We start from the raw sequence: 25,465 nt of genomic DNA, 5'->3' as shown, positions 1-25,465 counted from the left end.
TTAAACTTAACCCACCCCCTTCAAGTCGCTGACCGCATGGGGTGTGGAGTATTACTTATGCAGTGTTGAGACATCTTGCAATTGTCGGCAGCGCTTTCGAAACACTTGTAATTATCTCACTATCCGTAAGTCCTATAATTTGTTTTATTTGACAAAACTTACTCTAAATAATGAGATCTATGACTCCTGTCAATTAATGTACTACCTTACCTTGCACCCTGTATTTGTTACTGTTGCTCCCAGGTATTTGAATTTTTCCACCTCTTCAAAGGATAAATTTCCAATTTTTATATTTCCATTTCGTACAATATTCTCGTCACAAGACATAATCATATACTTTGTCTTTTCGGGATTTACTTCCAAACCTATCTCTTTACTTGCTTCCAGTAAAATTCCCGTGTTTTCCCTAATCGTTTGTGGATTTTCTCCTAACATATTCACGTCATCCGCATAGACAAGCAGCTGATGTAGCCCGTTCAATTCCAAACCCTCTCTGTTATCCTGGACTTTCCTAATGGCATACTCTAGAGCAAAGTTAAAAAGTAAAGGTGATAGTGCATCTCCTTGCTTTAACCCACAGTGAATTGGAAACGCATCTGACAGAAACTGACCTATACAAACTCTGCTGTACGTTTCACTGAGACACATTTTAATTAATCGAATTAGTTTCTTGGGAATACCAAATTCAATAAGAATATCATATAAAACTAATCTCTTAACCAAGTCATATGCCTTTTTGAAATCTATGAATAAATTATGCATTGTACTCTTATACTCCCATTTTTTCTCCATTATCTGTCGAATATAAAATATTTCATCAATAGTTGATGAACCCCAATAATGTATAGACATTATTAATAAAAATAATATTGCTGGACAGAAATTATTACAAAGAAAGACTAGAATAAATTATGAAAACCATTGTTAGTTGAGGAGATAACCAAATAGAATATGTGAGAGAGAGAAAAAAAAAGAAATGATGTTAAAGAAGATTGAAACTATTGAAAAACTTAGTTTAGAAAGGGAGGACAGAAAATTTTACAGAGAGGTAAATTGGTTCAGAAAAGGTTTTCAACCTAGATTGTTTGCAGAAATAAAAATGGTGAACTATTGACAGAGGAAAAATTTGATGTTGTAGAGATAGTTAGAATACATATTTTAAAGAGACGTTGAATAGATATGAAGAATATGAGCAAAATGAAGATGAAGAAATTTTATATGGACCACAGGATTGGATCGAAGATCTGTCAGAGATTGAAGTATAAATTATAATTGCTAGATTGAGAAATAATAAAATACCTGGTGGGACGGTATAGTGAGTTAGTTAATAAAGTACGGAAGCTGTAACCTTAGAGCTCCTTCAGACGAGGCCACTTAGCAGCGTCACTAGTGTCTTGTTAGCGGCACTTCGAACGCATGTTTAAAGCGCTGCTTAATGCACTACATTTTGCAGAACCTGAGATCATTTAATCTTTTTATCTCTTTGTTAATTTATTTACATTATTTTTAGATATGTTATTCTATTTTAACATGAAATAAAAGAGATTTTACTACATAAATAATATATCCATAATTCGCACTAGTCCAGCTATTTAGTAGTCTATGGTTAACCCTTAGAAGCTGGAAGACTTATACCACTATTGCACGCAAATGTCTCTTAACCAGCGGTTCGTATACCTGCATAATCGAGTAAATTCGTGTTGGGTTCGTTAGCCGAGCAGTTTAAGGTGCACAAGATAACATGCCCGGCCAGCATATCAGATCGTAGGTTTGCATCCCGACCACTGCAGTCAATTGAGCCTGTAGTAAAGGCTGGGGAGAGCCCATGTAAAACAATCAGTGTAATGGTACGCATGGAAGCTGACGGGGTTCAGTTGACTGCAGGTGAAATTATTTTGCTCTGTTTTAAAAAAGAAAAAAAAAAAAGAAAAAAAAAATTTGTTATTGTTTTAATCAAGTGCAGTGTCCTAAATTTTATATAAAATTAAAGAATATCAATGTATTTTATATATAACATACAATTTATAACATATTATATCACGTGATGATTATAATACTAGCTAGTCACTATAATGGACGCACAGCTCCTAAGGGTTAATTAAATTATTATTATTATTATTATTATTATTATTATTATTATTATTATTATTATTATTACTTTATCATTATCATCATTCTACATTATTTGTCATAACATTTTCCAATTAAGCCTGTATACTGTCGTGACGGTGTAGAGAATTGGTGGCCTAACGTCGTCTGTTAGCAGTGCCACGAAAGTGCCACTCACGCACCATTAAAATAGTGGCACCGTGTGAAACCTACAATTTAATGCTTGGTATCGTGACAAGAAGCCAACCACTCAAGAGCGCCTGCAGCACCACTATTCTGTGGTTGTGGCTGTGGCTGTGTCTGAAGGGCCCCATTCATATCTATTACTCACAATATATGGAAAAAAGAGAGAATGCCAAATGAATGGAGTTACACAGAGCTTGGTGTGCACTCAATGCTGGGATCTGACGATCTGTCAGTCCACTTGAGGTATGTAAATATAAGGGGAAAATTGATCCGTGGTCTGGTATAGTTCCTGGGTAGTTCAGTCGGTAGAGCATTGGCGCACTCAGTCAAAGATCCCGGGTTCGATACCCTGCCCTGGAACAATTTTTCCATTGAAATTATCAAGTCAGATTTACAGGGAGCTATACCTGAAAAAGCCAGATTTGTATGCTGAAAACCGAAAGAAAAGTCAAGAATCTGCACCCACATATCAGCCATTTGACTTGTTTTGCTTGCGGCCTTCATAGAGTAGCAGAAGAGTAGGGTGATATGCCCTATATTTAAGAAATGAGTAGATCGATGTGTGATAATTATAGAGGGATTACATTACTTAATGTTGTATATAAAATTTTATCATCACTTATACTTGGGTTGGGGCTAAGAGGGATGAAGTTGCAGGAGAATGAATAAAGTTACACAACGCAGAACTACACGCAATGTATTCTTCACCTGACATAATTAGAAACATTAAATCAAGACGTTCGAGATGGGCAGGGCATGTAGCACGTATGTGCAAGTCCAGAAATGCATACAGAGTGTTAGTTGGGAAGCTGGAGGGAAAAGAACCTTTGGGGAGGCCGAGACGTAGATGGGAGGAAAATATTAAAATGAATTGAGGGAAGTGGGGTATGATTATAGAGACTGGATTTAAAATGTTAAATGTACTAAGGAGAAATGGAATCTCTGAAAAATTTGTCAGACTTATTGATGTTACAATGAAACAACTGCAAATGTTATGGTGGGTAACAAGTGCAGAGAATCCTGAGGGTTTTCTTTGGATTCTCCTATTTCAATTATTCCACTGCTCTCTCCTTTCAATATCCATCATCATAATTTCAGTAATACCTACCAAAATCGTGAAGCTGAATGTAGTATTGTGACTGGTCTACAGATGGAAACAGTCTGAGGAAGAGTAGTATATGCTATTCGGGCATGGTGAAAGTGTGCTCTGGCAGGACTGAACCTTGCACATGGCTGTTATAATAATATATAATTGAGTCACGATATCTATACGAAAGCAGTTATTGGAACTCCAACAACCAATTTCCACACGAAGGAGTGCTAAGGCACAATAAGCCGTGGGAGCCACTGGTATAGCTCAGTCAGCTAAGATGCTTGCCTGCCAATCAGGATTTGCGATCGGGTGTGGGTGTGATTCTGGCTTGGGCTGATTACTGGTTACATTTTCTCTGAGGTTTTCCTCAACCGTAAAGCTAATGTTAGATAATCTATGCTGAATACTTGGCATCATCTCACCAAATATCATCTCGCTATCTCCAATCCCATCAACGTTAAATAACACATTAGTTGATACAGCATTGCTAAACAACCAAGTAAAAAAAAATACAAAATAAGTCATGGACTGCAGTGCTAGTCTTCGGACCCTCCGTCTGTATACAGGAAAATATCTTTCTGTGATATAAATTTACACTTTCTTACCTAACGTTCTTTTCCAAACACAAAGGTCACAGTAATAATATAAGGTTATTACTAGTGAAATTAAAATTGCAGGGAGAAAACCTTTCCAAAAATCATCTTTCCTATTACAAAATCACATAGGACATGACCAGAATCGAATTCTGGTACTCTTTCATGGGAAGTGGAATCCATCCCTAAGTACATTAAGTGCATGAACTCACCAAGGTAGTTTCTACAGCCACCAGCAGTGACACCACGCACCCATTCTCCTTCGAACATGCTCATTTCCCACTTTCTCTTGTCTGACCTGAGCAATTCTTCTTCAGATAGCGAATCAGGGTTTAAATTGCATATTTCCAATCGTGAAAAATGATTCTGAAAGTCTTTATAAGACATCCAGAATTCTCCATCATCATCAAATGTAAGGCCAATCTCCTCTTTTTCTTCATCTGGAATAAACCGCCATTCAGGGGATCTAAAAACAAGAAAAATATTACTCTAAAGAACAGTGTGCTTAAATTGATAGTAAATGCACAATATGATACACTGAATCAGCTGGTTACATCTTTTTCATGCTGCTCGCAGTTATGAAGTAGCAATGTGTGCAGCAGCAGCAACAATTTTTATATTAGTTCTGTTGAAACATTTCCAGTGATTGCAAGCAGAGTTGCTACCTAAATGTGCCATTAACACTTTATATTCTTTGTATACAGAGTGGGAGGGAACACATTGACGTTAATTCAGAGAGGTAATAAATCAAGTCAATCCGAACACGTTTTGTCAAATAAGTTTTCTGATATGTCCAATTGTTTTGAGAATATGATACGTAATGTGCTGCAACACTGCAAAGAATAGCAGTGCTCCTTGAGGTAACTGCTCTGCAGTGAGGGTGAGTGTAACTACAATCATCCAAATTGTTTGGTTTTTAACATCCTTTATTACACTATAAACTCTTTAACTCTAAATGCAATATCGTGAAACTTATTTAACAATCACAGTATCTGTTGGTTTCTATGCTTTTACGTAATTACAAAATAGTTCTTAAACAACAAAACTATTTCCATTAAAGATTCCTTTACATTTGATGTAAACTCAAAATAACATTATTACGAATACACATTCTGTAGCTCAATCTCCATTTAAATTATTATCTTTGAAGAAATTAAAAATTAATTTTGAAAAGAAACTAAGCTTACAGTAATGTTAAGTAATGTGTTAAGTGTTACGTATATACAGTAATGATGAGACGTTTTTGTTTATATTCTCATCTCCTAAGTCTTGCGGAGTGGAAGCAATGACTTCAAGGAGCATTGCTACTCTCTTCAGTGTTGCAACACGTTACATTTCGTATTCTCAAAACTATTGGACGTATCAAAAACTTGTTCGCGTTGATTTCATCTGTTACCTCTGTGAATTATTGTAATAGGTTTCCTTCCACTCTGTACATTTTAGAGTTTTACAGGATGAAAATAAACGATTTGTGGCATTTCCTAAATGTAAAAAGTGAACAGAGTAGGTATGAGGGATGATGTTATTATTACAAAAACTTTATGTAGAATGATTTTAAATAGGAATGTTGTGCTCACTGTTTATGAAAACAGCATTCTTGGTTAATATTGAAGTGGTTAGAATTTTTCTGATGACTTTATAATATAAATAATATTAACACCGAACAGGACAGAAAATAAATAATAGACCTAATCTAACCTAGAAAGTGGTTGTGGAAATTGGAAATGCTGATCACCACAAGAAAAAATAAAAAGTGTTCAGCCTTAGCAAAAATTGATGGTGCAAAGTATGTTACAAGATAATATTAGGCCCAATGCAGTAAAGAGCTATAAAAAAAACAAAACAAAGTTTGATGACACTCATAAAAGTCTTTATAGAATTATTCATATCCTTCGTGTTAATTCTAAGGTGAGACTATTTATAATCCCACATTATTTCTTATTTCTTTCTTGCAAAGATACATTTTTGCCAAGTCTTGTTTCAGAGACTAAAAAAAAATTAAATAAAAACTTCATAAACAGGAAAAAAAATTCTAAACCAATGACATCAGGTTGTTTTTTCGACTTTCGGTCTTCTCTCCTGGCATTGGCTTAGTTGTAACCCACTTCTGAGGTTGGGGCACCTGGAAGGCAGAGTTACATTACCCCGATGATATGATAGGATGATTATGATTATGTGGTGTCAGGAAAGGAAAAATTCCTATGCTCTAACTGGGAATCAAACCTGGGATCTCATGAAGTATAGCCAGAAGCTCTGACCACTAGACCATGAGGTTGGTCACAGGAAAGAGTAAGAATCACTCACTCAGAGTGCGTGGAAAAAATATGTAATGCATGAATGTAATAAGGAGGAGGGGAAGTGTCATGTCTATGGTTTCGAGTGCACATAAGAAGAAACAGAGAGAATGCAGAGTACTTAAGGACAGTTTTTGACATTAATATGCTCTTTGGAAGGCAAGCATTACCACGGCTTCCTACAACAAAGGCTGGAATATAGGAAATCTGGCAACACTGAGTTGTTGGCATACTGGCTGCTGGCATTTTTTGTCGAGCTAAAAGGTGTGTAATTCTGAGTTGATCTCCATAATACCTCAGTATAGGTATTCATACAGTAAGGAAACTTCGCCACTTTTTCCTGCCAGACAGACATGCGTGCGCACACAGCTAGTGATCCAAGTGGCAAATAACTAACACTACTCAACTGTTTATATTATGTTATGGCGATGATAGAGGAGCGAAATATTTATTAGAAGAACGAGAGTTTCAAAGGGACCATATTGTTCAGACTTTAAATTGCACCAACAACAAAGGACGAAACCCAGAATTGTATTTTTCGCTTTCTCCAAAAAAAAAAAAAAAAAAAAAAAAAAAACATAGGCCTACATACATATTTTAGGGTAGGCCTACTGGGTTACGCTTCACATGTGTTCTTAACGTGGTTAAGTTTCGGGTTTCTAACTTTTTATTTCGTTTCATTGTTAACTTAAATTCTGCTGTAATGATTTCAGATGTAAAAAATGGGTTATAAACATTCAGCGAGAGAACTTGTTACAATAAAATACAAAATATTTGAGTGCAAATTGCAGTCCATGCACAAACACTTACCGAACAGCCAGGTTATGAATTTCAATAACAAATTATTAATTAAAACTGCTATAATCGAGCAAGATGGCTCAGACAGTAATATTTGAAACTAGCATTCGGGAGGTCCCAGGTTCGAACTTTGTAGTCAACCAAACTAACTAGGTTTGTTTTTCATTGTTTCCCTCAGTCACTAAGCAAAATATCGGCTTGGAAATTTACATAGGTACCATGATTTATCACTGCCTTAATCACCAATATCATACATATTAAAACAAAATCCAAATGATTTACAATTCATATTGATTTTTCAGATAAGTCGATTAACATATATATACTTTATATCAAGTTCCTATAATTATCAATCTTAATGACTTAACAATCCAAAAAATATACAAAAACAAGTCATATAGTATAACTGTTTTTAAATATATTTATAGGCCTATAACATAATTTAATTTCTTATGATATACATAGGCGGATTTATGATGAGCATTGGGGGGGGGGGGCACTGCCTCCTCAAACTTGTCTGAACTCTTTTTTTTTTCTATTAACGTTTAGAAAATATTGAATTAAAAAAATTGTTCTTGCTTTTGTTTATGATTAAGTTTCTGTTCTTACATTAACGAATTACGGGTAATGTCTTCAGATCATATGTCTGAATTATAATATTAATTTATTTTAAATTTCTGAATGTATAAGAATTTCTATACTTCATTTGAGGAATGGAAGCACTGTAATGTTTCTTTTGTAACAGCCTGTACTCATGTGTTAGAAGTCTGCAGGTGTTCTGGCCATCACTAGAAGAAATATGAATAACATACTGCACAACAATGCAGAAGAAAGAAAAGTGATCCCGCTATAATATGTAAACTTAAAGACGAGAAATTAAGTAAAATAATTAGAATTTACATTTTATATGATATCTTCAGGAAGGTAAGCTTCAAATAAAAAACTTTTGTTTCGTAGTGTTATTGATGTATACATGTGTTTGTATATGAGAGAGAAAAATAGGGAGATTATTTAAAGTTATGCCCTATTATAATAGGTAGTAGACCTACAGTTCAAGCCCTATATAACTTGGTCCGAAACATCGCAGATATGGATGTAACACTGTATGAAATATGCCCCCCCCCCCGAAAATACCTTCATTAAATGATAATATTCTGATATACTGTACCATGGTCAAGTTATCACGGGACAAGAAGGTAAATAATGTCCCACAACCTTGTTATATCAGGATTCTATGATTATTCTTCCTCCTCCCCCCCAAGGAAACGGTTCTGTCACCGCCTATGATGATATACAAAACAAGTTTCAGTATTGTGCCACCAATTCTCAAAGGACTGAATGCTTCAAATCTGTATGCACTTATACTTACTTATCACTCCATGGTCCATTCCATTCGGCCTCATTACCCCAAGGGTTACGTAACCTTATCAGAGGAATTTTCCCTGAACTGCGAGGTGTCTGAATATCCACATATTTCACCTTTGTTATGCTGTAAGCATGTCCCTTTACGAGTCCCTCTGCTGTCTGTGCTTCCAGAACATTTGGATCAGGCTACAAAAAAAAAACATTCATAAATAAACAATTATGTGCTTTAACATTCTACATAAAAATAATAAAAACAATATTACTAGTACAAAACCTGAAATATTTCATCAGAATTTTACTTCCAAAGAATTAACTCTAGCTATACAAAATTTAAAAACCAAGAAATCTCCTGGCCCCAACAACATTCGTTCCGAATTTTTTAAACATCTGGGGGAAAAAAGCCAAGTCTGTACTTTGATCCATTTTCAATTTATCATGGAACACCTCAATTCCTGCAGCTTGGAAAAAAGCAATCATTGTACCAATTCACAAAAAAGGGAAACCTGCTCATGATGTTAATAGTTATCGACCAATAGCACTATTAAGCATGATAGCAAAAACCATGGAGTCCATGATCTCCAACAGACTAACTTGGTATTTAGAATCCCAAAATCTTTTATCACCAAGACAAGCCGACTTTCGACAACTACACTCTACCAATGAACAAGTCACACACCTCAGCCAAGAAATAAAAGACAGTTTTAACAAGAAAGAAGATACTTTCAGTTAGCATATGACTCTGTTTGGAGAAATAAATTATTACTAAAACTCCAGAAATTAGGTACCTCCAACAATAAGTTCAGATGGATATCAGAATTCCTTAGTCAAAGATTCATTGCCACTAAATTCAATAACTCACTTTCTAGTTACAGACAAACATATCGAGGTCTACCTCAGGGCGCTGACCTCAGCACAACTTTATTCAATATTTATATAAATGACTTACCCTCCCTATTATAGGAATCAAACATGAAAACAGCACTATTTGCAGATGATATAGTTTTGTGGACTTCCAGATCTTACAGACATAGAGACAAAATTCAAAATTCTGCTCTTAAAGCTCTAAATCAACTACATGAATGGAATACATCAAATTTGATGACACTCAATTTAAGCAAAAGTAACTACCAAATATTTTCACTTGGTAAAAAAGAAAGAGAATTCAATATCCAATACAATGGCCAACATCTTCCTAGGACTTATGAATCCAAATATCTTGCAGTTATTTTCGATAGTAAGTTAACACGGAGCAACCATTTGAAATACATTTCTGAAAAAGCTCGTAAAAGATTCTCCCTTCTAAAAAGACTAGCAGGAAAGAAATGGGGATGCTCTAGAAATACTTTGAACACTACATACAAAATGTTTATACAGCCAGTGCTGACATACTGCGGAGAAATTTTAATTGCTTCACCTTTCATAAACGACATAGAATATGTTCAAAACCAAGCTCTCAGACTCATTACTGGTGGAATCAAAACAACTCCGGACAATAGATTCTATGAGATTCCTCACTAATATTAACAGCATCAAAATGACAATAGAAGAAAAAGCACTGATTCAATATGAAAAACTTATCTGATTACCAGGAAACAATTGGCATTCATACAGTCCTCTCTGTAGATTGAAAACTCAAAAAAGTTTCATAACCATTGTTCATAAATTAAAACAGAAAATCAATATCCCGAATTTAAAAGAAAACTTACAAATTAAATCAAACCCTTTAACTCTATTAAATATAGAATATAATCTAAATTTAACAGAAGAAATACTGAAATCAGAAGTAAGCACTGAAATAATGAAACAATTGTCTTTAGAGACAATTAATATTAGGTACCCTCCACAAAACTGGCTTCATTTATACACCGATGGATCCTTGATCTCCAGAGAACAAGGTGCCGGTGCAGGTGTTACGTGCTGTCTCTTCTCACTTTATAGATCTCTTGGATATGGAACAATAAGTTTTGATGGAGAAATCATTGCAATAAGTGAAAGTCTCAGGAATCTTCTATGCCACATCAATAAATTTAAGAATGCAGTTATATTGTCAGACTCCAAAGCAGCTATTCTACCAATAGTCTCTAAACACACACCTTCATCTCAAACAGCAGAAATAACTAAAATGCTCGGTGAAACGAGCTTTGAGGGACTTCCGCCGATTTTGGCGACCCACTTAGGTTAATTTCAATTAAGAAACACGCCAAACGAATTATCTTTGCACCAAAAACGGATGCTCCTTGGACCAAATTATGGTATTTTATAATTATTTGAATGCAACAGAAGTCAGAAGTCTTGCTAAAATCGGCGGAAGTCTCAATGCTCGTTTCACACTCAATCGCTTTCACCTTCATCTTGACGGAATAATAAAAGCCTAAACTAACCTAACCTAATCAAAGTGCGTCGGTGTCTATTCCAAAATCGGCGGAAGTCCCTCAACGCTCGTTTAACCAAATGCTCTCTCAATTAATATCACTCAATAAAAGAACTGATTCCAATGAATACCATCCCATTGTGGAATCCTGGGAAACGAGAATGCGGATGCTTTAGCAAAGAAGGGCAGCACTGCTACTTACAGACCTATTACTAAATCTACGTATTACTCTGTGAAAAGATTTATTAAATCTACATACTTAGACTTCAACAAACAAAATTTGATAACACAATCTCAAGGGAAAAAATGGAATTCTCTGCATCATAATCCACAGTTAATTCCCGATTTACCACGAAAATCGTCTGTGGCTGCGTTTAGATCGGCAACAGGCCATGATTGTTTGGCCAAACACCTGCATAGAATTGGAATATATCAGTCCCCTAACTGCCCACTGTGCAACTCAAACTAAGAAATGGATTCGGAACACCTCAAAATCTGTGCTTCAGTGGCTGGCCATGACAATATCTTTGAAAAGTATTGGAGTGCAAGAGGTCAAATGGCTTTATTGTCAAACGCCTGGCATTGGAAAACAACAACAACAACATTCTACGTGCAATAATGTTGAGCTACACACAATTATTGAAGATTATTTAATATTTCAATTTAAACAAAATTACTTCTTTCAGGCTCAAACAGTCCTAAATGAACTGATTTGTGGAATCCTTAATATTATTACCTCCTGCTTATCTGATGCACTCACGTAATAGGCTACAATTAAAAGACAAATAATTATACATACCTCAATGGAACAGCCCATGAGAGATGAACGTTCATAAGCTTTCAGCATAATTCTATACAGATTTGAAGGTGACTGATTCAATTCATACATTTCTGTCACACCACCTGTGAAATCTTCCATAGCTTCGCATGTCGTACCTCCTTTCAGGGCTTCATATGACCCATGCAACCTAGAATAACAAAGATATTCTAGTAAGATACAGTGTGATATATGCCTCTTATTTGCTGAAATTTACATCCAATAATTAACACTAATTTCTCATTTATTTCCTTTGTACTGCTCAATTAGGTCATTCACAACAGTTATTAATAACTTACTTTTGATCACTTCAGACTTTGCATACCGTAGCGGTAATTATATTTTTCAATGATTCTCCTATCATTCATGAAATAAACATTTTTGGAAAATGTAAATCACACATTCTTTTCTTTCACATTGCTAGAGGACGGAAATTAATCATAACTCAGTTAGTTTAGCTGGCAGCTCCTTACAAAAGGACTAGGTTCGAGTCATCACAGATTCTGCAAGCTCTGTAGTGGACCATGGCTATTTGGTCGATGTCTCTGAGTACATACTTAAGTTTCGCATTTCATAATTGCTCTATTGAGCGGATCATCGTAAAAAATATCTCTATGTAGTTAGCTGAAACAAATTAAATGAATGAGAGAAAAAAAAAGTAAACGAAAGAAGTTGCTATGAAAGACAAATCCAAATATGGAATAATTCTGCTCGGGTTCTCAGCCAGGTGAGTTGGATAGTTGCTTCCAACCTTTCGATGACTATCCATCTCATCTGGCTGACAACCCTAGAAGAATTATTCCGTATCAAACGCTGGGAAAGCCTGAAGTCATACAAATCCAAATATATTTGTCACGCTGTTTTACCTCACTATTAAGGTATTTCAATACAGATTTGGTTTATAGCACCACATTGGCAGTGATAAGAGTGTGCAATATTCGTTCGGTGGCTCTACCTTAAATTGGGTCGTACACTCAAGAAACCTAATAGGTATAATAGGTTTACTTACTTTGCATAAGCCTTTTCAAGCAAGGCACTCCAAAATTCATTGTGCTCTGATGAGTGGAGAAATACTAGCTTCCCATAGTATGTCGGTAGTCTGTCGTCTATCACAACATCTACCCAACGTCCATATTGCCAAAACCTACAAAAGAAAATCCAGCTTACATTTGCATATCAAACTGTTAACTATTTATACTCGTAAGATACTTCGTCATACAAATGGACAGGTACGATTACTCTGCCTCAGTGAAATCAAACCATCTGAAAAACACAACTGATGCATAATCGCGAACAAGGGTCTATGTTACATTTCGCAAGTTTTGTGAAAATGCGTTCCGTAGTGTTTGTTGCCTGCTGAGTCGAGATGCATAGTAGCCTATAACACATCATAATCCTTGTTCCATAAAAATGATATTGCCATTTTTTTCAATGGGCCTACTATTTAAGGTACGGTATCAGATTTAATATCCATTTATAATACCGTACTGCCTGCGTAATGTTAAACACCTTGTCGTCCTGATCACTGATGCTACAGTTGTGATTGCTGTAGTTTGGTGCGGGAAGCGCAGCATGAACATTTCATATTTGACATAAAACCCTTGTTCTACAATTTTTAAACCACATTTCGCTTGAGAGCTTTTTAAGAACGAAGTGCGCACAAACGTGCAATTAGTTTGGTATGAGTTATTTTTCTTTACTATATTCCACCAGTGACTTCGTTCTATTCACACATTTACCAAAGTAATATCACAGTCTAGTATATACAGTCACGAAGCTTGGAGTGATTTTTTGCATTTCTGGCAAATGGCGATACAATCATACAATGCTCCAAGTGGTTAGCAATTGAGAGTACTCCTCCAGTACCGCGCTAGACTAGTCAGAACCACATTTCTCTGAGCACTAAACTCCTCAGAGGATGACAGTACGACAGTACTGCACAATGTGCGTGACTGAACAATGGGCAGGGTTTTGGCATGCCTGCCGTAGAAGATATTTAATGTTGTTAATATTGTTCTTATCGCTATCTCTTTCCGTCACTTTGGATTACTATGCGAAAATTAGTAGCAACTGCAATCAAGAGTAATAGTTTTTGTCAGTTATTTGTCTTCAAATTTATCTTTTGTTTTATTTAATGTTTCTGCATCATAAATTACGATTACGAGTATGCTGGGTAATCAGTGGTGTAGCTAGGAATTTAAGATGGAGGAGGCCATGTTTTGAGAATATCACTTGGAAAATTTGTCCTTAACTTACATGCAATATATTTCAAAGACAACATTGTATTATATTGTTTAAAACTATAAAATTTGAGGCCCGAGGAAGCATCGCAGTTAAGGCGTAATGCTGCAAGCGAAGGCCGCGGGTTCAATTTCCGATGGGGTCATGGATTTTTCTATTGATCTAATCCTTCCAGCCGCATTATGGGCCTGGGGTCTACTCAGCCTCTAACAGAAATGAGTACCAGGGACATATCATTTGGAGTAAAGATGGCGGGCACGTAGGACTGACATCCCTGCCACAGTCTAGTATATACAGTCGCGAAGCTCAATACGTAGTAAATATGTAAACATTAGATAGCTGCTCACCACTAGGATCGCTAATATCGCCTCATTACAGGCAATGCAAAATAGTACCGAAACAGTCTATTGTTTCTAGCATCCTCAAAACTCAAGCTTCGTGACTGTATATAGTAGACTGTGTCCCTACTGTCATTAAATGCCGATTGTCTGTAAAGGTGAAAGTCTTAACCTCTCACCACCCTCTGAATCGATTTGGCCTGTCATGGGGTTGACCTTACTTTTACTAAGACATTTAAAATAATTTAGACTCCCTAAAAGTTGTTACAAAGCAAAATCTATCCCCCATAGTTGCAGAACGAATCAACAGGCACCGACTGTAAATAAATTACATAAACTAATTCGAAATTTTCTCGGGCTTCCAGCCAGGTCATAAGTTGGTGATCCACCGACGTTTCGAGGATGTTCATCTTCCTCATCTTCAGGATTTTTTAACCGCTGGGGATAGCCTCTCTTACCCGCGGAAAACGCAGTGCACTATAGTGCTCTCGTAGCTGCTAGCGGGTATGCTCTCTATCTCTCCCTGTTGCACGACAGTGCACACGGGACGGCACCGCGTACCCATTGCACATTTAAATCTAATATCATTTTACAATATTTCTTGAAAAATAAGGGGGGGGGGGAGCTTCAGTCCGGTGAGCCTCCCCCTGCCTACACCACTGTAGGCAATATTATAACATATAGGGACCCCAATTACGACAATTACGAGTTGCAATAATGACATATTAGCCATCAATCAGTATTAACTTTCAATTTTAAATTGTTTAACAGTGTCCTCACAGACATACTGTACGCTCGCTTTCTTCTTTCCTTGCTTCTGTAACAAAAGAAACTCTTAAGGCAGGTATGCTCAAAATTGTAAAAGCACCGATTACACGGATGATGCTGCACTGCATAACACACACAGTGTAATATTATTCTTTAAAATAATTCTTCGCACACATATGTCGAGGCAAATGTAGCTAACACAGTGGCAGTGAATAAGCTCATCTTGGGATTTTTCGTTTTGTTCATTTTTTTAATACTTCTATGCTTGTCCAAGTCATATTCTCTGCCTTTAGTTCTGAATTTTATGTCACTTTATAAATCAATTAACTCGTCCTGGAACTGAACAGATTGTACCTAATTTACTATGAAAGGATTAACAAAAAGAATAATATCACTCTCCATACGTCTAAAATCACTAAATCCATGTTCTGTGAATTCACATTTGAGTTGTTCCAGTACACAGATATAATTAACTATATTTTGTTCAGGCACCATACATCTCTTTACAAGTTCACCATCCGTAAAGGGTTTAGTGCCTTAGCTAATTCCCAACATACTACATTTGCTCCTAAACATAGACTCCGAATTGTTCAACTCTCTTCAATGTTTGGCCTTTCATGAAGTGCTTTCAATTCTTGAAACTGTAGTGCTTCTGAAAAATTATTTTATCATAACAAGTATTTCTGTTGAAATAAAATCATCACAATAATAATAATAATAATAATAATAATAATAATAATAATAATAATAATAATAATAATTGTAACAGACCTAATAATAATAATAATAATAATAATAATAATAATAATTGTAACAGACCTAATAATAATAATAATAATAATATAATAACAATAGTACTAATAATAATAATAATGTTCATATGTGAATACATATTACAGAAAACAGCTTCCCTGTCACTTCGGCATGTTCTGGATGGTAGAGCGTAGGCCTTTAATGTAGTTTTATGTTGCTCAGTAGTATTCCTGACAGTACCTTACAACATAGTCTATTAAACACTTTACGTTTTCACCGAACGCGGAACAAAAATAGTTTTCCTCCCAACCTGTACGGAATGATCGTTTGCTTACAGAAGGTTTTGACTGTGTCATTGTCCAGCACTGGTCGTACATTTACTAAGTACTTGAACTGCCTTCCGCAGTCATCCGTCGAGCTTCGAACGAGGAACAGCACGCTCTACATTCGAAGGTTGTGATTACAGAACGTAATCGGGAGTCAGAGAATGAGCATCCCTGTCTTAAGGAGAGTATAAACTTAGCGAACTAACGAAGAACGAATGCGTTTGCGTTGAGTCACAATTCGCTTGATGTGGAAACCGATCGTTTGGTTCGCATTCACTCCGCCGCTTGTCGATATATAAAAGGGACGGGGCGTTTTATCATAGTTCAGTGTAGGGATGTGACAAACGGTTATTTCCTTGTAATTGTTGTAACTATCTCCGTTACTTTTGATTGGTTGTTATAAATAACGGTTATAAGTAACGGTTACAATTTCCTGCCCTAGACAAAATAGCAGTCACATAAGACGAAGTTATATTTAACGGTTAAATAACTAGCAGAGACACAGAAGCAGTTATAGTCCCGTCGCTCTAATTTCCGGCAGCCAATCGCGTTGCAGGTCAGCTATATTTAAACGTGTGCGTCTTGTGATTCACTGATGAAGACGTTATTTATTTCCTAAGGCTCGATAAATACTTAATATAATCGCCCGCCATTTTGGCTCTTTCGTTGGCGTTTGCAGAAAGCACACGAGGACGTTATTTGCCGCTCAATTATTTGCTGAATTACTGTGCGTTTGATTTATTATCATAGGAGCTACGAAATGATAATGTTTAACGGTGTGGCAAATAGATTTATCGTATGGTAGCTCGGCAACGAAAGAACAAAAATGGCGAACGATACTACCTACCTAGACTTTATAGAGGCTTCACTTCCTAAGACGTAAGCAAAGAGGAGGAGTCACGCCGGGAATAACAGCGTCGCGACTATAGTTATCCACGAACAAGTTATATTTTAATGCTACATAACTTACATTGTAAAAATGATTGAAAACGTTGACAAGTACATTTGTAGCAGAAATACCATAAAATATTGGATCGATTGAACTTCAAAAGTAAAAACATTAACAGAAAGGACAGTAATGAATATTTCAACACTCGTAACAAACACACTGAAATTTCTGTGTTAAACAGACATCCACATTCCACTCACTGCGGTACACAATAATAATTATAATACGTTTTGTTACTTTTATAACTAGCTACGTGTAGCCCTAATGTTATAATAATGTTATAATCGAACTCGCTACCGAGTGATGTAAGCGGTTGTTGGACAATAACTTCATTTAGGTCAAAATTACATAAATTCTTACTTAACAAATTAATTGCTGATTAATATTTATTACATATTATAATGAAACTAACATCTGTCCATTCCTATTATTATCATTACTTTCTCTAAATAGATTTACAAAACCTCTAATGGCAATTACATTAATATTCTCATTACAGAAATATATTTTAGATTTATATATATATTTTTTCTTCCTGTAACATAGTTCTAGTAAGCTTATATTAAATTAATTTTCATCATTTTACTAGCTATCTCAAACCTCAAATTAATTATAACTGATTGAATTAAATTAGCTCATAAATAATTAAGTTACTACTTTACCTTATAGGTTTATCTAAATTTAAATAAATATGTAGTCTACTAGTCGTTAACTTAACTGAAGAATATTGCTGGAGAACCTTTTAAGTGTAGTGTAAATATTCGTAATTTAAATATGTATTGTATTGATTAAGGCTGGTTGAGTGGAAGAGAAGGCCTTATGGCTTAACTCTGCCAACGAAAATAAAGCATTATTATTATTATTATTATTATTATTAGGCCTATATACATATATCCTTAATTATTAATATTAGCATATAATATAGACAAAATGCAATGCAATTATAATAAATCATGGAATTACTGCATATGGGTTACTTTAGTTTTTTTTTTTTAACCTTTTTCAGTTTAGTCGCTTTAATTCAACCGGTTCGCATTGGATATATATTTTTAGTTTCGCTGAAATTAAAAAAAAATCGAAATATTAGACTATTCTTAGTAAGTTGCACGTATTAGAACAATGAAATTGATACCGGTATCATACATTAACAAATACAATCATGAATCATATTATACCTGAAATATGTCCATTATGAATAATTTTGTTTCATCTTTAGCAAAAATGGGAATAGCAATAATAATAATAATAATAATAATAATAATAATAATAATAATAATAATAATCAATACATCACACAACCGACTGTTATTTAACAAACACAATCATGAAACATATTACACCGGTACCTCAAATATTATGTACATTATGAATTTATTTATAATAAATACGCATATAGCATAGATCAGTGATTTTCAACCGGAAGTCCGCGGCCCCCTGAGGGTTCGCACAGCTATTAATGAGGGATCGCGAACAAAATAATAATAATAATAATAATAATAATAATAATAATAATAATAATAATAATAATAATAATAACAACTCTCGATCTTCAAAATAGTTCCACCGAAGCGATGATTTCTCACAGGATAGCACAAACTGAAACCTGTCCCATTATTTCATAGGTTTGCTGATAGTTTAACAGTCATCAAACTGAACAAGTGAGAGATTTTCTTTCACAAGTGGCAATGTCATTCATTACACAAAAGCCTTTTTCAGCTTTCGCACTGCTAATGGCGATTTATTTTGACTTTGGCTATAGTGAATGAAAGGCAATTTTTTTTCATTAAGTTATCATCCACAAAACCTCGGAAATCATAATTAGCTGTAGAGAATCTCCAACAAGCAGTGCAAAAGCCACTAAATTTCTGTATTTTCAATCGATCGCTTTAGCAGAACGCAGAATAGTAGGTGGTTAAATTAGAAAAGTGCGTTTATTTTATTTTTCCTTGAGAGTTATTTTAACAAAGAGCTTGGAACCAATACAAATATTAAAAAAAAAGGCTCGCGCGAGCCCTTGTGAGCCCTCTCCAGCACATCCCTGGCTGTGGTACAATATCGGTAACGACTTCAGAACGGTGAGGGGAGGTAGTATCTGAATAGTTACATAGTTTTATTTTAATATTAGACAGGTTTTCTAGAAAATAACGTATATTCATAAATAATTGATAAAGTGGTGATCTTATTCGTGTTAATTGTGTAAGCATGTGCGGCTTACAGCTGTTTCGGTGCTTCTTCACACCATCCTCAGAGCCTACTAGATCTCGGCGTCATCTCGAACTTCGCTGCCTGTTGTGTGGGTGCGTTCTATTGTTGAAAAGTGTTGAAATGTGGTGTCAAATAGTGTGTGTGTTCTGAAATTGATCTGTGTGTTGAGAATTTGATCAGGGTGTGTTTTAGTGTGTCTGTATATTTCATATTGTTCTAGTGTGTTAAGTTTTTGGTTTTAACAACACTACAATGGAGAAGTGAACACACTAAAATACATATCACAAGAAAACGATTACAATCCAAACATAATAGACAACATCATAAGGAAGACAAAATAAAAACTTAACAAACACAAAAACACAACACAAACACAAGAACACATGAAATACATCACACTAACATACGAAAACAAAAACACACACAAGATCGCATCCTCATTCAGAAAACAGAAATACAACATAGCATACGGGCTTTTTACTTAGTTTTAGGCTTTTTGCCCATTTGTAAAAATGTAAAAAAATATTGAGAAAAAACCTTGCATTATTAAGAGGGATTCGGCATTGTTTGCTTAGTGTCACGGCAATAAGTTTCGGGGGAATTAAATAAATTATTTTCACACGCCTAGACTTGAAAGATGCAACACAGCACGGACTGACCGAGAGATGAAGATAAGCGAGCGCTGGGCGTCATTTTACTCCTGTCTTTATGAAAACCTGTGATAAAGCTAGCCCAGCTATGCGCTACTAGACGAAACATCACGTGTTTATGTCTCCTGGCCTTGCTTGCCTAGGCTAGCTCCCGCCTCACAGTCAGCTGGTTAGCTCACGCGGGTACTATTTATTTTCTTTATTTGATTTTCCAATACTTTATTAACGTTGCACCAGTAAAAAATACGTGTTTATTTGTACTTTCAATGCGGAATCTAACCATATATTTTAAAAATATTTTTTCGTGGGCAAAGGTGTCTTAATTAAGAAAAATCTAAATTTCTCCATTTCCATAAAAAAGTAAGAAAAACTGTTTACATGTCAATATAAACTTTAACTTTTCAGCATCAAAATAAACCATTATTTTGATCATTGGGTGAAAGGGTTTCGGAGCCACAACAGTTTAAAGTTGCTAATTTTATGAAAATACGATAAATTAAAATATTTTTAATTTAAACACTATGAAGTTCTGATGCCTCAAACGTTGCACAAAGCATTGTATCATAGTTGTCTACGGATAGAAAAGGTTTCATTGTATTTAAAAATTGCAAGGTCAGTTTTCTCTATATTTCGGTCGATTTGAGATGGAATAGCCCATACAGAACAGAAAACACACTACAAAGACATCTCAACACACAGACAACACAAACAAATAAATATAACCACACAGGCGTATAAAAACTCACATGCAATAGTTGCGACAGTTTCTACATTGGACAGACAGGCAGATCATTCCAAACTCGATACAAAGAACACATTAAAGCAATAACCAGAGGACACAATACATCTACATAAGCCGAACACATAACTAATGCCAACCACACAAACAACATAAATACAGACATGGAAATCCTACACATACAACCCATTTTCTCTTGTCCTCTTATCACAGCCTGGATACTCGTTCTAAAAATGACCCTTTATTATCTATGTCTTGCCATAAAACAGTTCACTATTCTTCCTCTTTCACAGTATCAGCAATTCGTTTCTGGAACTCCCTACCCAGCTCCCTCAGGAACTGTCGAACAATATTGCAATTTAAAAGTAAATTGTTTAAAGACGTGACCAGTATTCATGTTTAATTCTCCTTTGTGTGTATGTGTGCATCTTGTGTAATTTTCCTCAGTGTTGTATAGTTATAATTTACATTTGAATTTGTTATTCTTGTAATTTGTAATAATGGTTCACTTACCGCTTGCATATTCATTGACTGTAGCTTCTAGCCTTATATTACTTTGTAATTATTATTTAGTATGTTTGCATTATTTTACTCAACGTGCACTTGTATGACTATGTAAATTTGTTATTAGTGTTCTTTAAATATTAGTCTGTAAAATTGTATCAGCTTATTTTGTTTCTGGCTAACTGGAAGAGAAGGCCTGATGGCCTTAGTTTGCCAGAATAAACAATAATAATAGGCTATTATTATCATTATTATTATTATTATTATTATTATTATTATTATTATTATTATTATTATTATTATTCAACATTTCTCTCACTTTGACCCGCCATCTAACGCGAAAAACAAAAATGTTTGCCACTCACCAACTTTTGAGCCTGTCTATCTTGAACAGATCACTTCGAAGTTACTATTTTATCTCTCTGTTCCAAAAAAAGATTTTGACTTCAAATTTTTTCAGACATTCACCTATCAATCATAAAAATTACAGCGCGATTGATTGAATATCTTAGGATCTATAACGTGATAAATATTTAACGTAGCGGGAGACTGATTTCTCCCTCCCTCTGGCTCTGGTATCTCACACACATTTGAGATGTCACTCTCTCGCACAAGCCATCTACAGGGTGTTTCCGGGATGATGTTACAAACTTTCAGAGATGATGGGGAAGGGCATATGTATCGATTTGAGATAAGGAACCCTGGTCCGGAAATGACTGAGTCGAAAGTTATAAGGAAAAATAGTTGTGTGTAAATAGAATTGTACTTTCGCAACACGTATCCTCCTTCCCTTAACCTTTGGAACAGTCGTGGAAAGATGGTATGGGCCGGATGTCTCCTAATTGGGTACTTGGCCCAATACAATCTGTGAGCTTGTCTACTGTTCCCATTGGCTCATCTGAATTCGAAAAGCAAGTCTGCATATTCTGCTCTCGTGTACTTCTCCATTTCACTAGGACTGTTGGACTGGACACTGCAACTTGTACATATACACTGCTGTCTACAGACGTGCAAATCAGGACCGACCATGTCCGTTACACATTACGCTATTTGCATTGCTTTAGTGTAGTTTCCTGTCCCCACCCCTCAGACAGCGCACTGAATGGAATACTGTAAGTAGACAACGTAAACAACGTCACATGAATACAGTATGTGTAAGATGTACAGATAAATACAGATAAATAAGGCGTACAGAGGAATAAAATTATTCCATTTACACACAACTATTTTTGCTTGTAACTTTCCACTCGGTCATTTCCGGACCAGGGTTCATCTCAAATTGATACATGTGTCCTTTCCCATCATCCCTGAAAGTTTGGAACATCATCCCGGAAACACCCTGTATATTGCAACGCCGTAGTGATCTACAATTGGTTCTCCCCATATGCAGATTTGCCGCGGATGATAGTCTTTCATGAACAGGCAGATTTACGTCTTGTGGAATTATCGGCCTTATTTTGCACAGTAACATTTCGAAGTCTGCTGATATTCGACCCAAGTTCTGAAACTGTTCCGATTCAATTCAGCGTAAATCATTAAACAAGTCACCGCCTCTATACCAACCTGGGCTCTGCCACCGTAGTCTTTTATTTCTCAACTTCCTTTCTGTTAAACTGCCTAAAATAATAACGGCGGTACTTGCAATAATTACATCTTCGATAGATATTCTGCGGATAATCAGCGAAAGCGACTGTTTCCGGTCCATTCGTAGATGATTAATATTTGCTCCGAACATTAGCGAATGTTCGTACTCGTCGTTCGTTAAGTGTATACCTACTTTTGGCAAGCATGTATTCTTCCGTATAGCGTCTGCAGTAGCCTACCGGAGTAAAAAAATGTCCGCCGCGCGGCATTTCGTCAGATCACAAGAATGCGGTCTCTCCTGAAAGTATAACCTTGGCAGCCTCTCTTGCAGAGTTTGAGAATAAGAAGTAGAGAGGAAAGCGAACAACAGTATCAAAATAAAAAAAAAATATGAGAAGTCTGCATTCACCATTCCCGTTGTCATGGCAAAGTGACGCATAGACCATTTCCAAAAGCAGGCTCTCGTTCTCAAATGCACATGTTTCCAGCTAAATCAACAGGAAAGATTTTCCTTATGCTTTCAAATGAGAGCGGTAGTGTTTACAGGAACTGAAGCATTAGTTTTACTCTGAAAGCGTGCGTGTAGACTGTGTTTCGTGTAATCATGCGTGCTTCATGATGAATGCGTTGAATGGCATAATTATACAGCCTACTATGTAATAAACGTTACAAATTACAGACTCTATTTTCTAGATGAAAAGATCACAAAAACAAAAAATAAATTTAAACTTGTGAACGACCGAATGATATTATCGATATATCAGTTCAGGGGGGAGAGAAAACGATAGCCTGCTTTTGAATTTGTGTACATATCTTTCATTTCTAAAATAATAAGTGTGAAGTAGTTTTCAATAATTGGTGGTATAGTTACATAAGTAGGGCCTACCATTTTCTCTAACGAAAATATTTTGGAAATATACTGTCTAATATATTTTATTTTATTACATAAATTGAATTGCGCATACACAGATCTCTTACGGCCTCATTTAAGATGTTTAAGCTATATTCCAAGTCTTCGACGTCCTTTTCAGCTTGTACCTATACCCTCTAGCGGTGTGGTAATGCAGGCTCGCAAGAGCTCGCGCGAAACCTTTGTTAAAAATTTATATTTGTTCCGCGCCCTTTGTTAAAAAGTTTCGTGAATAAAAATAATTTTCTAATTTGACTATTCGCGACTTACATTCTGGTAAAGTGTTTCTATAGTATATTAGAGTTTTTACAATAGTGCGAAAGAGAGGTGATTAAACGTTTTAAGTTCATTTGCGGTTTCTCAATTAAACTGTGATTTACAAAAAGCTAACTTTTCGTCTCAGTAGTGATAGATGCTTCAAATCATAACGACATTAAAATATCCTTATACTGGTAAGATATTTTATTCCAGTTGTGGAGAATTGCGAGTACTGTTAAATTATTACATTTCATAACATTGACAGGCACCATCTTTACGTTCTTACTGGAATGTTTCAAAAATCTGAACATAAGGCCTACAATCAAAAGTAGTAGTCTTGTGTGATGACAACGTGAATTGTAATTTATTTTGGAGGTGTGGCTAGAACGGGTGTGAATAAATGTGTTCACAAATTTAAAAGAGAACTTGGGACATAATCTAGCAGTAGTAGCAGTGGCGGCTCGTGAACTTGTGGATTGGGGGAGCTGCAGTAGATTTTGGTACATACAAATTTCACTTCTTGAAATCATCACTACATATCGAAAAATCAAAACTTCCTGACTTAGTTGGGAGATGTCTGTGGCATCATTTGCCATAATCTTTAAAAAAAACTGATACCATCGATTTCAGTCTGAATTTCAAATCGGCAGACACTCATCATGCAATCTACCAGTTCATTCTGAATTGTTTTAGAATTACCTTTAAACAGTGGCATGTTCCAAAAGATTTGTGAGAGACTCGTTTAGATTACTCACGAAATACATCAGAGTTCTTCGAATTGTTTTTTCATCATGTCCCCTAAGGGGAAGTTCATATTGGCCACAAAATTTGATACAATCAATTTTTTTTAAATAATTTCACGATTTTTTCTCATTTCTTGATTATGTTTGAGAATGTTTTTTCTGTTCATTTCACTTAGTTGCGCAGCAATATTAGTTTTTCCTAACATAGCCAATGAAACAACATTTTTCTGGCGAGACTGCGAAGTTTCGTGCTTTTTAATTTTTAGGGGCAAATATCCTAAATCTGTCACACCACTCCTACTCTATGCAGTATCATCACCGAAGAGGAAGCAAAGAAAACAAAATATTTATTTTTTTTTTGTCCACATCCACGTAACCACAAATGCTTAGCGTAAATTTCATTGTTATACTTTCTTACATATATGCACTATTTCGGCTGGATGAAGCTTGAGTAAGATTTAAGTCGGGTAACGGACGACGCTGTAATTTCACTTCATTACATCAATCATCTCCGCGAGGGAAAGTTGAGAAAAATAAAATTAATATTTTGTAATTCACACAAACACATGCTTGCACATTTGCACTGGTTAAGTTACGGTACTAAGACGTCACACCAAAGCAACACTCAGATATACTGATGGTCAACAATGTTCTAAAACCGGAAAAGAAGTCTCTTTCGTATTTTACGTGCTATATCAAAAGGATTCTACTCGTGCAATCATTTTGAGTTAAGGCAAATCCTAAGGTTCTACTGGAGACTGGATATATACGTAATAATAAAGCAAAAAAGAATATTAATTTCGTTATATTAACTCGATAAGATTCTACAACAATAAGTATGTGAAGAGAAAATAAAAATGTTGTCATTAAG

General features: G+C 35.5%; 1 protein-coding gene across 10 annotated transcripts in view; it reads right to left on the bottom strand.

Moving 5' to 3' along the window:
* The window catches only part of CalpA (calpain A), a 560,472-nt gene that overhangs the window by 75,665 nt on the left and 459,342 nt on the right, over positions 1–25,465 (bottom strand). For all 10 annotated transcript variants that reach the window (XM_069812566.1, XM_069812574.1, XM_069812571.1 and 7 more), the window contains 4 exons: positions 12,636–12,770; positions 11,609–11,777; positions 8,443–8,624; positions 4,194–4,447 (listed from right to left, as the gene is read on the bottom strand). In XM_069812566.1, the coding sequence (XP_069668667.1) occupies positions 4,194–4,447; positions 8,443–8,624; positions 11,609–11,777; positions 12,636–12,770 (740 nt within the window). The remainder of the gene's footprint in view (positions 1–4,193; positions 4,448–8,442; positions 8,625–11,608; positions 11,778–12,635; positions 12,771–25,465) is intronic.

The sequence above is a fragment of the Periplaneta americana genome, chromosome 16, assembly GCF_040183065.1.
Source record: "Periplaneta americana isolate PAMFEO1 chromosome 16, P.americana_PAMFEO1_priV1, whole genome shotgun sequence".
Lineage (NCBI taxonomy): Eukaryota > Metazoa > Arthropoda > Insecta > Blattodea > Blattidae > Periplaneta > Periplaneta americana.
Note: the sequence above shows the minus strand (reverse complement) of the source record. Positions and strands in the feature narration are given on the sequence as shown.